This window comes from Ceratocystis lukuohia (genome assembly GCF_044167205.1).
Source record: "Ceratocystis lukuohia strain C4212 chromosome Unknown Supercontig6_pilon, whole genome shotgun sequence".
Taxonomy (NCBI): domain Eukaryota; kingdom Fungi; phylum Ascomycota; class Sordariomycetes; order Microascales; family Ceratocystidaceae; genus Ceratocystis; species Ceratocystis lukuohia.
Genome location: NW_027263525.1, coordinates 2,115,887 through 2,128,250, shown reverse-complemented (window position 1 = coordinate 2,128,250; position 12,364 = coordinate 2,115,887). Strand labels below are relative to the sequence as shown.

The 12,364-nt window shown below is 48.9% G+C and overlaps 1 protein-coding gene across 1 annotated transcript; it reads left to right on the top strand.

Annotated features, from left to right (window-relative positions):
* Positions 1-8,202: 8,202 nt before the first annotated feature.
* Positions 8,203-11,780, top strand: HOO65_060502 (orp1 like protein; the record flags this gene model as incomplete). The annotated part of the gene is made up of 3 exons (XM_071003639.1): positions 8,203-8,714; positions 8,814-9,146; positions 9,887-11,780. 3 exons carry the CDS (start codon positions 8,203-8,205, stop codon positions 11,778-11,780), a joined length of 2,739 nt encoding a protein of 912 aa, XP_070857852.1.
* Between the last annotated feature and the right edge of the window lie 584 nt (positions 11,781-12,364).

Genomic DNA, 12,364 nt, shown 5'->3' with positions numbered 1-12,364 from the left:
CTCCTCCCCTTTCCCTTTCTCCTCTTGTTGGAAAATTCATCGGATATTCAGACGGAGATTTCTCCTCAATCCGGTGTGATGTGCGGCGTCAAGACAAAAGAGAGAAAGCAGGCTGCTCACATACAAATAAATAGCAAGAGCACCTGTGCAAAAAGTACAGCGATGCCAGGCCTAACCAGGATTCGAACCTGGGCTTACGGAATCAGAATCCGACGTCCTAACCAACTAGACTATTAAGCCGCATAATATAACCCGATGATGATGATGATGATGATGATGATGATGAAATTCAGTTTATACTCTAGGGACTATCTGCGGCCCCACTTTGGGAGTCCGGAGCTCTTTCGAGGACCGTATTTTCTGGCGCCTGTTTTTCTGTACCCCTTCCGCCCATGTCTGTGTGGTCCCGGGTCACGGCTTTGCCGTACCCATAGGGGCCTCCACAAGACATTCCCCTGCTGACTCCATCCCTGTAAGGAGAAGAGAGGAAAAAGGCAGGGAAGAGGGCTTCCCGTATTTTCCCTCCCTTCCCCCTACCCCACCGGTAAACCCCAGACCAACCCTAAACCCAGAAGAGGGGAGTCTGTCCCAACTTCCCCACAATCATTCGATCCTCTGAAAATTCTGCAGTGCCTGGAAATCGTGAAGATCACGAAGTCAGGACAGCAGATTCCAGTGCAGCCTGGGAAGCCCTTTCCATAAATTTTGTCTAAAATCCAGACTGTGTGAGCATCCGGGGCTCATGGTTAGTCCTTCCGCTTCTTCGATGCGCTGCCTGTTTGGTGTGGATGTGACCTCGAGGCAGTCCCCTTTCTGGTGACCTGACCCGAAAGTCACCAGTCCGTCGTCAGACGGGACCGCAAGAAAGAACAAAAACAAAAGGAAAAAACATAGGAAATATTTTGGACTGTGTGAACTCTCAAAGTTTAGTCCTGAGTGTGTGATGGTGTGTTCCTTGAGGTGGATTGGTGTTGCGGCGATGAGGTGTTGACGATCACGAAAAAGGTGTCGTGGAAAAGGGGGTGGATCGACGACGAGGTTAACCTCAAGGTTGGGTAAGTGCGGCCTCAAGGCATCACAGCTCATTTGCCATAAAAAAGAAAAGAATGAAAAAACGGTTATCGGTGTCATAAACGTTTTCCACCAGAAACCTGAAAAAAGGGGAGGTGCCAGACCTCAAAGGTACCCCCCGAGGGTTGTAGGAGGGAGAGTTGGCATAATATAACCCGATTACGCGGCCCACAGACAGCCTCTATGAGCCGGCGAAAAAAAAAAAAAAAAAAAAAAAAAAGAAAGAAAAAAACACACACGCACACAATCATAAACCCTTCACACAAATTAATATGACCAAAAAAGGGACTGCAAACCCAGCCCAAATCAAATCCATCCAAAAAGCAGGACACTCCAACACGCTAAAAGCGAAGTCAAGCGGCATTTATCAGCCCTCTGGTGATGTGCGCGTCTAGCCTCAAGGTGATGAGGCAGGTTAGTTCCGAGAAATAAATTAGCTTACTCCTAATGACAGATGACAGGGAGAGCCAGGAAGCAGGGAGCACTTGGCTTTGGGTTAGACCAGGTTTCGAAATCAAAGTCAATGCTAGAACTCAGTCAGTCAGTCAGTCCATAGATAAGGAGAGCAGGAACGGCCTGTGTTTAGCTTAGCCAGAGCTAGCCAAGAAGCTGGAGATTGCTGATGATCGCCCTTCTGCTGCTTGGCTTGTCCCCTTTATTTCGGTGTACGACGACGCTCTCATCCTCAGTCCTCTCTGCCTCTTTCTCCCCGGGCAAGCCACACATCCACAGCCAAGGAACCCTAGAAGGCCTGCAAGAACTTTACGCAACAAGACAGAAGGGGACAACGCCTTAGATAAGAGAATCTAAATGGAAGAAACGAAACTGTTTCCTGGCTCATTTCCACCTTGTCCCCTTTACCTTCCTTTTGGTCCTTGTCCCCCTTCTGCCCTACCCCAGCTCAACGTGAAGCTGAACAAGAAACAGACACGAGACAGTCCGGGTAGAAGAATTTATATGAATGGGGTGGGGGGATGCCCAAGCCAGAAAGGAGAGCGGTATAAGTGCAAAAAAGACAAGGCCAAACGACACATCCAAGCCAAGCCTCTCCAAAAGCCCAAAAGACTAGACGAGACAACGCCCTGAAAATGTAAGGCACGAGAAACGTCCAATGTTGCAAGCGGCAGCACAAGAAACGAAAGTTTGTTTCCCGTACTGGTGTATTCGACTGCCTCTCAGCATATTGCTCTTTTTTTTAATTTTTATTTCTTTCCTAGAGAAGCCTCCTTTGCCATTGGTCAGCGGCTCTCTACCCTTTACCAACGAACGCAAGCAATAAAGTTGAACCCTCCCAAGCAGCCCCCTCCAGTTTATTAGAGCAAACTCTCGGTTAAGCAGAGGTTCAAAACGCCCGCTAGACCCAATCCAGGGCCTGGACCTAAGCTGTCAAAGCAGGGAGCCTAATATAGAAATATGCAGAAAGACGGTGGGGGGAGGGGGGAGTGGGAGTCTAGCCAAGGAGAGAGGGAGGGATCAAAGCAGGGCTGCTTCTTCTGGTCTTTTGAGATTTGCTGCTGCTTTACTTATCCGAAATTACAGTAACACTTTGAAAACAAGAACTGCCAGAGCCCTCTCTCTGTCCCGGCCCTCTTTATCAGCGCAAGATCAAGAGGAAACGCCATGGATGACCAGAAGGGCTAGGTTTGCATCGTTGAAACATCTAGCGAAATCAACAGAGCAAAGTGCTAGAAAATAAGTGCGCCCAACAGATACAGCCCTGATGATTGTGTTGGAAGGCCCTCGCAGCTTGGATTTCAGTAGCCCTAGGGATATCACATCATGATCCTAGTCTTCTTTCTGTTCTCCGTTCTCTATTCTCCGTTCTCCGTGGCCTGGGCTCAGTATACCTGCATTTGTACGTGCGTAGACACACAAGATGCATGTCAACCAAAATCCCTCGGCGCGATCAGCATCATGAAAGGCCAGTTCAGCCCAAATTCTGTTCGGCTCCTATCCAATGGCAATAAACGTAAAGCTGTTTTCTCCCCTTTCAAGGGCCAAAAGACAACACAAGAGACAGGATATGCAACAACATGCAGACAAGCCCAGGGCCAATACGATGTCTGCCCTCCACATTTGGTCTCTTCAATTTCTCCGTCTCTTCTAGTTCATTTCTTCATGAGTTCTGACACGACAAGCTAAGCCGACTGTTTCGTCCTCGCAATCAACGCGAGCCCCAGGCTCTTCTTCTTCTTCTTCTTCTTCTTCTTCTTCTTCATCCTCTCCTCCCTTTGACGCACCCCCTGTCTAGAGATCTTTTGAAGTTGTATTTTATACATTCTACTCGGCTGGCTGTTCGTCCAGTGTTGCATCTCATCTTATTTAAATGCTAGCGTCCTTTAGGCTGGAGGGAGGAGTATGTATGCGAAGGTGCTCGACACTGGGTTTGTTTTAAGTTTTCCTTCTCCTTCTAGGTGCGTTTTTTTTTTTTCCTTTGGCTTTTTTTTCTCCGTTTCAAGCGAGGGGAGACGGACAGCAATCACATTGACAGCAGGAGAGAAATAATGAATAAAGTAAATTAATAAGTGAGGAAAACCTGCTCATGGGTATTTTGCAGTTGAAAGGTGTCTGGGGTTCCGCATGCTCCGACAGGCCCAGAGAGGGACGCTGAGCATGGGCTTATCTATCTCTCCTCTCTATGCCATGCCAATAATTCTACGAGTCAAAAAAGGGGGCAGCAAGGCGCTCGCTCTATTGGCTCTGCATATTATCACGTTGTATTGCTTTACAAGACACAACACAAATGAAAAGACTCAACAGCAAGCCGACTTACTGAACGTATATCAACTTGAGCTGTAGTAAGATTGTTCTGGTAAACTCCCGCAAGAGGAGGGCCAGTGTAGAGTCATGGCCCCAATCAAGAAGTAAGTGGTACCGATGCAGCGGCTTGATGAAAAGGATAGAGCCCTCCGTCTCTCTCTCTCTCTCTCTCTCCCTTGCTATTAACCCACACCCATCACATCTTATCACTCGGTCACTTAAATAGGCACTCTAGTATTCCGACGTAGATCTACATGCCGACGCGGAGAATTATTCCTCGGTTTCTCTTTCATCCCTGAGACGATGAACAGTACGAGGGAAGATGGGTTATACAAAACAGGCGCAAAGACGTAGGGATATATGCATATGCGTGCATGTGAAGAGAAAGAAGAACAAGAAAATAAATAAATAAAAAAACCCCCCCCAAGGCAGTGGAGTCGTTAGGGTTATCCAAACCCACACAAGCTACCATTTTCTCTCCTAAACTCTAAAACACTAAAACAGCCAAAGCCGCCCTGGCTATCTCTTTTTCGTGCTGGAACACTAATAAGAAAAAGAACCGCCTTAATATTGCTCTAGTGAAATCCAGTGACGACGACTTTTTGGCGGCAACAAAACTCGGGCCAAGGCAAGCGTTCTTCCTCCGGGATTATCATCCTTGCCCAGAGACAGGAAGACGAAGAACATCAGACCCCTGATAAAAGAAGAATTACTTGTCTTGTAACTCATCCTGCTTGCTTGTTTTCTCTTCTGCAGAGAGATAGAGAGGGAGGGGGGGGGGAAGAAGGGAAGGAAGGGTGGGCAGGTTCTCGGCTGTTTTCCCTTTCTTCAGTCAATCTGCCTTGTCTTCCATTGGCTTTTCTATTAATTCTTCTTTTTCGTCTTCTTTACGCTCTGCGCTTGCTGGCTTTGGCCCTCCACGCCTGGTCCCCTCCCTGTAATTCTGCAATTCCACAGTCCAGGCTCGTCTTTGCGCTCTTCGTCTTTCTGAGGGATGCTGCGTCAAGAATGTCTGAGCTTTTAATGGAGCAAGTTGAGGTGGTGCCTGTACTTGGGTGATATCACACAACATGTAGCACCCCGCTGTCCCTTCATTATCTGGAAGCATCTAGTCTCGTTGCACATGCGACCCCCCCTGGTTTTTTTTGTCTTTTCTTCCCTTGAGGCCCCTTGTACAGGAAGACAATAACACATGCAGTTTTGTGCATATACGTTTTCGTCGACTTGCTTGAGCTGTTTGTTAGTGGCACCCGGTGGTGTTGATATGGGCTGCGTTGGGGCCGGACGTGGTGCTGAAGCTGGCAATGGCTATCCTAATAATGCGTGCAGTGCAGACATATCTCTACCGCAAGCAGGGAGATGGAAGAAAAAGGAATGCGAGAAAGACATGTATTGCCTTCAAGCCGTCGTGATGGCTGTCTACCACAGAGAAATAAACATCGTGGGCTGGACATCGTGAGATAAGGGATTGCATGCTGTGTTATTGTTAGTGTCTACAGCGAAAATCCCCCAATACTTTGCCCGACTGGGGATATACACGCACTCCATTTTCATCCATGTTTTCCCTTGCGAATTCTGCTTGTCCTAGCCAGGGGGGGCGAAGAGAGGGAGAGAGAGAGAGAGAGAGAGAGAGAGGAGACGGAGGGGGAGGAAGAACCAGCTCGACAATTGCTAAACCACCCTAGGCTGTTTTGATGCTTTTTGCGCTTTTCCTATTCAGCAGGTATCACCCCTTCTATTTCTTCCCTTGCTTCTGTTCCTTTTGTTTTCTTTCCGGTTGGGATTCCGGCTTCTAGCCCATTGTTGTGGTAATGGAGAATGCATCGGGTAAGGTACGGGGTACATATTTAATTAGCCAAACACCCTAACACACTAACAGCAGGCTTACTGGGGAACTTGCCGAACAAATGAAGGTGAAGCAGAGGGACAGTTGTAGTAGGAGTGGCAGGAAGAAGCAGGAAGTGGAGTGGCATGGGCCTCTTGCTGTGACTTGTTGGTTGGATGGAGGCCATACGATTTATATGCCACTGGTGCTCTTCACTGTGCATGCGGGTTGCATGGGGGGGTATGTACTGCTGCATGTAGGTACGTACAGACACCAGGATATAAAATCTAGGGAACAGGAGCTGGGCGAGACGGCTGTCTGGGACGAGGACGAGGACGAGGACGAGGCCTTGATTCGCAGCGAGTCGCGAACACAGGCGCGAGTAAAGACAGCCAGAGCCAGGACAGGAGGGTAGTTGCCTTTGAGATCTCGTTCATTCGCAATTCAGCCATCCATGGCCTGCCGCTGACAGGACAAACAAGGGCGACGAAAATGTATGCATGTTTTCTGTCCGAGGGCTGTAGCTGCTGTAGCTGCCGTAGAGAGCAAGTTCTGCAACGCTTGTGACAGTTGTTTGCAGTCAATGGCGCCTGTGTGCTCTCTCTTTTTCCTCTGCTGCTCTCGTTCTTTTCCGGCTGGGAGAAAGAAGCAGCAGGAGGATGCAAGACCTGAAGAGCCCAAGAAGGGGAAAACCAAGAAGATGAAGGAGGTAGGGGCCTTGGCCCCAGGCTGGCTTTTCCTCAAGCATATGTTAAGATATGAGGAGTGAGTTATGTGTCTGCTCTGGTTGATTGACTTGGTTCCTGCCTAAGCTGGCCTGACCTTCTATATCGCTGTACTTTCCTCTTGCCTTGCTTCTGCATCTTCTGCAGTCGCATCAGCACATACTTGCTCTTGCCTGCTCTTGCCTGCTCTTGCTCTGCGCTTGCCCTGCGCCTGCCCTGCTCCTGCCCTGTCTTCCTTGTTATTGCATCTGCGCCTGCTCTTGCTCTCTTGCTCTCTTGCTCTTGCTCTTGTTCTTGCCCCTGCAACTGCGCCTGCACCTCTTCTTGCACCTGCACTTGCACCTGCACCTGCACTTGCACCTAGCTGCACCTGCTTTTGCTCTTGCTCTTGCCCTTCCTCTTTCTATTGCTCCTGCTCTTGCTCTTGCTCCTGCTTTGCTCCCGTTCTTTCTTGCCTCATAACTTGGACGGCTGGTGCCCACTGACCACCTTTACCCCATTCCTTCATTGTCTCTAGACTGAACCTTTTCCTTTCTCACTCTCCCACTTTTCCTCTTCCTCTGGTCTGTCTATTTTCTTCTTCCTTTATTCCTCTTGTCCCTTTCCTCCATCTCTCAAACATTGGTCTGCTATTTTCAGGGGCATGTCTGGATTTGCACGCCCACCCTCGCATCTTCCTTTTTTTTTCTTTTTTTTTTTTTTTTTTTCTTTTCCCTGCCTTGGTTTAATCTTTGATTTCTTCTCTTTTTTTCTCTTTTTTTTCTGCTGATTTAATTCCCAAGTCAACTGTTTTAGTGGGAAGCCGTCAACAGGAAGACCAAGCAAGCTTGTCAGAGAACAAAATAAGGGACAGAATAGAGCTTCATAGCCTGTAAACAAGCTTTGGCTCCTGTGGTCTTTGGCCATTATCAATGAGCTTCAAAGGCAGTGCCCTCCCTGCTTGGTCCTGAGTCTTTTCCCTTCTATTTTCCTCTTCTTGGTCTGCGTCTTGTTTCTTCATTTCTTCGTTCTTGCTTTTGTCTTCGTTCGTTTTAACACTTTTTTTTTTCTTTCTCCTTCGTTTCTTTTTAGGGACTTATTCTATCTTCGCTTTCCCACTTCTTCTTTTTCTTTCTCCCTCCTCGTCTTCTCCCCCCCCCTCCTCACAGCCATATCTCGGCCGTTGCCTTTTTTCTTTCCTTCTTCGTCTCTTTTGTTTGCTTCTCAGCTCCAGTCTCATTCTAGCAGCAAAAAAGAAAAGTGCCCCGGCGGCCTTAGTTCATCTCATCATCTTCACCTTCATCAAAAACCATCACCACTTGGAAAAAAATAAAGATAAAAAACACATGCCAGACACCTCATCTGCACAAGAGAGAACAACCACACGACGTTTGATACTGACCCTACGCTTCTCGCCGCTACCTGGATTGTTTCCAATTGAGGTCGCTCCAATCTGGTCTGGCTTTGTCCGTATTGCTGTGTTGTTTACACCTCGACAAGCCTTGATTTTCTTCCATCAGCCATTGCGAACACCTGTATAGACGACAGCGACCAAAAATAAAGCTACTACACAATCACATCGAAAAAAAAACCCCACCCATTTCTTCGCTTCTTCTGGAACACCGCAAAGTGTGTTCGTCTTCTTTTTCTCTTGCTTCTAGCTCCTGTATATCGCCGACTGGATTCGACCACAAAAGATTCCCTTTGTTTCCTTTTCCTTCTTTCCTTGAAGCTCTGCAATATCATATATATTGCGAGCGGTCCATTGTCGTCGCCGTCTTTTTTCTTTTTTTTTTCTCTAAAAAAAAGTCCCGTAGAAGAAGACATTCACAGCATCGCACAATGGATCTCATCAACTTATTGAATAAGCAGGCAGATACCCCGGCCGCGGCCCCGGCCAACTCTGCCACCGCAACTGCTACTACGGAAACCCCCAACCAAACCCCCTCTCTAGACTACGGCAGTAAATCTCCTTCTCCCGACCACTCAAAATCCCGCCATACTTCTGAAACTGCTCCGTCCTCATTGTCTCATTCGCATGCGCTCTCAGCCGCGACCGGCCCAGGCCCCGCTCTTGTTTCCTCGCTTCCCCCTTCACGTTCCATGACATCGCGCGCCGCTTCTCGCGGAAGACAACCATGGAGCGCTGGCGGCTACTCTTTGCCGCTGCTGCCGGAGGGCAAGGAAGAAGTCCAGGTTGCCCCGCTGTCTTCCCGACCACCACTATATAGAGGGCCCTCTTACGAGCAGTCCAACGAGCATGGCTACTCCATGTCCAACGGCAGTGATACTTTCTACCGCCACCATATGAACAGTTCATCCAGACTCTCGTCTGCGTCGCTGGCGACCCCTCGGTATGTATCTGCTTCTTTATTTGTCCCCTCGCGCAGCCTGGCCTCCGTTTCCCGCTATTGTCTGCATAACTGAACTGACTGACCCTTGCTTTCTGACAGCGAGTTTGATTTCCCCTTCAACGATCCGGCGAGCAAAATGCGCCATCACATGTCCGACAGCAGAAGCAGCATGTCTTCCTATGTCTCTTCGGCCTTTAGCCATTCTCGTCTCTCATCGGCTAGCACCGTCGGCCACTTAGCCTCATTGACCGAAGACCAACTCCATCTTGAGAAACCTCTTCCATCCCACCTGCGCAACGACCATAGCCAATCTCAAATGCCAACCCTTCCTCGGGTATCGGAAATGGAACGTCGGCCAAGTCAGTACCGCACTGAATCCATGCCCATAATTCCCTCCATGGGCTACAACCAATCACATGGACCTAGAAGAACGTAAGTCATTGTGTTTTCTTTATTATATACTCTGCTTCTCATATTGCATGTTATGGCGTCTTGGTTGCTTCTGCGCCAGACAGACGATAAACATAACGTCAAACATGGAGCAAACATCTCCTACTTCCGCATAACCACCCTTCCCTTGGCTGCCGCGCAATTTCTTCCCTCCCCGCAATAGCACGTAGCATCAGGTGCGCTAGCCTATGCTATCTTGCTGTCTATTTGTACGGTTCAACCTTGAACCGTACCTGCGTTTTTCATCCCAAACTTCTTCTTTGCTAGCTTCGCCTAGTGTACCGTGATGTCAAGCAAACACGACGGCCTACCGTGTGCAAACATGCACCTCCACCTGACTGATACTGAGAAAACATCCCAAACGATAATCACTGGAGTGGCACTATTTCGCTAGACTTCCTTGGAATGCTACTATAAAATGTCGCTGCAAAGGCTCATTTGTCAAGCTTTCATGTTGAACTCCTTGTGATCGGTTTCCCATATCTTTTTGCTCTAATCCTACCCTTACGCTCATATTACTCTTGTCTTGCACTTGCATTGTTAAACACCCCCTCCCCCCCCCCCCCCCCATCGATCTTGCACAACAGTGTACTTTCGCTACACCATACACATTGCCCTTCTCGATACTGAGCCAATCAACTCTCCCTCCTATTTTGCCATCTGCGTACTCGCCACCATCATCTGATACTGGCATTTTCTGACATCGTGATGCCTACTTCTAGCTCTTCTGACATCGAAACTCCCGCACTGGGTAGCTCTCAACCAGAGTCTCATCGTTTAGCACATGGCTCTTCTGTATCATCTACCTACCTCCCGGCGACTCCTGTTGACCCTGTGCGTAAGCAAAGTCAAAGCCAACAACGCCCTGATGAGGAACAGCATCATGGCTTTGGCCATAGCCATAAGCGGTCAATATCGATGCCAGACATCCCCAAAGATCTCGGCCCTGTACCAAATGGCCACATGCCTCACCCGCCTCAGTCGTCTCATGGCCACGCCCACGCCCACTCACCGTCATCTTCTATGACACCCCCCGCTCTCCCCCGGGCCCATTCTCATGCACGAACTCACTCGCAAGCTCATGCTTCGGCACATTCCTCTCGGCCTCGCCCTTTAGCCAGCGCCTCTTCATCTGTACCGGAGTTCACTGGGCTTTCATCCTTGGAATTTTACCCTAGCTTTGCTATTGACTCCATGTATGAGTCCAAGGCTCGTTGCATGTATGTTGATGACTGCAAGACTGGCTCAACCCTCCGTAAGGCTATTTCGCACATCTTTGGTCGTAACAAGCTTTGCACTCGCTTGGTCCCGGACTCTGTCTGGGTTCACTTCTGCCGTAAACATTACCAGCGTAGCCGCTACCGCAGCGCTGGTGACTACAGCAAGTTGCAGATTGTGCTTGTGCAGACTCAGATCCAGCGTGTTCAGCGTTGGTCTGACGACAACCTTAACTCTGGACGCCCTGGCGAGCTTACACACTGGTCATTGTGTATCCGCAAGCGGGAAGCTAAGCGTTTAGAAAAGGCGGCTGGTCGCAAAGGAAACTCTTCGATCCCTAGCAGTGACGATGAGCTGGAGGATCAGTCTTGCGATGCTAATCCTAAGGGAACAGAAGTACCTCACTGGTTAATATCACACTGCGGTAACAAGTACAACTCTGAGGAGATTCTTGGGATTATTAACCGCTTACAACAAGACATGGAAAATGGAAAGATCACACAGTTTCCCGATATTGAAATTTTGCCCTCTATCAGCTATGATGGGCCTGCTGGCCAAAAGCGCAAGACTATGTCCGTCTCGTCCTCCATGGCCGCGCCGCCATATCGCCGCACACAGTCGATGAGCTTTTCCAGTGCTCCCGTTAACACGATGGATGGCATGCCCCCCCCTCGTCTGGGTCCCAATGAGTACTACTATGGCCAGGACTCTGACCACATGCACTCTCGTGGTAAGAGACAGCGCGTGTCTGATGTTTCAGCTCACAACGCCAGCCGCTATCTTCCAAATATGCGTGGCCCTGATGGCCCTCAAGTCAATCAGCATGCTGCTTCTGATGTCTCTGGACATCATCCCCATGGTCGTTCGCAGAGCGATATTTCCCAATTTGTCGGCTCTATGCCCATGCGCACACAAGCCCACGCTGAGTCTCGGCTATCGATTTCGAGACAAGGGTCTGTTCCTTTTGGACAGGAAAATGATGGGCCCCGTACTAGTTTCGCTCCATCGCTCACTCTGGACACCGCCCGTGTCACATCTCAGCCGCTACATCAACACCATCAACAAAGCCCTTACAGTGTTTTGCCTCCCATGTTTCCCGCCAACTACGGGAAGAACAATGGAAATGACAGGGCTTGTCTTCCTCCGTCCACCCCTCTCTCGGCTACTACGTCGGAAGGAAACGGCTTTCATAGCGGGCATGTCAGACAGTCTAGCAGCCCTAACGGCCCCCTCATTGCTAGCGCATCAGTGGGTAATCTGGTGACAGCAGCACCGGTGCCGCGTAGGCCCTTTGTGTCTAGCGCAATTGCAACTCTAGAAGAGGAACGCCGCTCTCTTGAAGCTGAAGCCCCTGTTTTCTCTAGACCGCCCGCTGCCGTTCCTGTGCACGCTCCCTAGAAGGAAGCTGTTTCACAGACGTCTGCACATGGACCACTACGCTCGATGACAAATATATCAAGAGCTGTTTCTGATATAAGTAGCTATCAACAACAGCGATCTGGCTGCACCAAGGATGGCTGTAATAGCCATACTTATGAAAGCGCGGATGATTCGGCCATCTCATTAGGCTTTCTGGAGCATGCATAGATTGATGGATGGGTATGATGGGCTAAATTATATCTCTCGTTCCTTTCTTTTTGTTTCTCAAGACTTGTTTCCTTTTTTTTTCTCTTTTCGTTTCGGTCTTGATCTTTTCTCCCCCCTCCCCTTTTTTTTCTTTTCTTTTCTTCTCGTTTCTTGGCTTGGCATCATACAAGAGACGCAGCACTTGATTTGACCTTTCTTCTTTTGTATATCTTTACCATCATGTTTCTTTACGTTTTTATCGTATCACTACTAGCCCAGCGCGGCGGTTTCTTTTCTCTTCCCCCCCCTTTTTTTTTTTGTTTCTTTCTTGTCATTCTTTAGACACTCTCGAGACAGAGTCAATGCTCAACGCACAATGGCCTCTTCTTTGCTTCCCTTTTTCTATTTCATTTTTT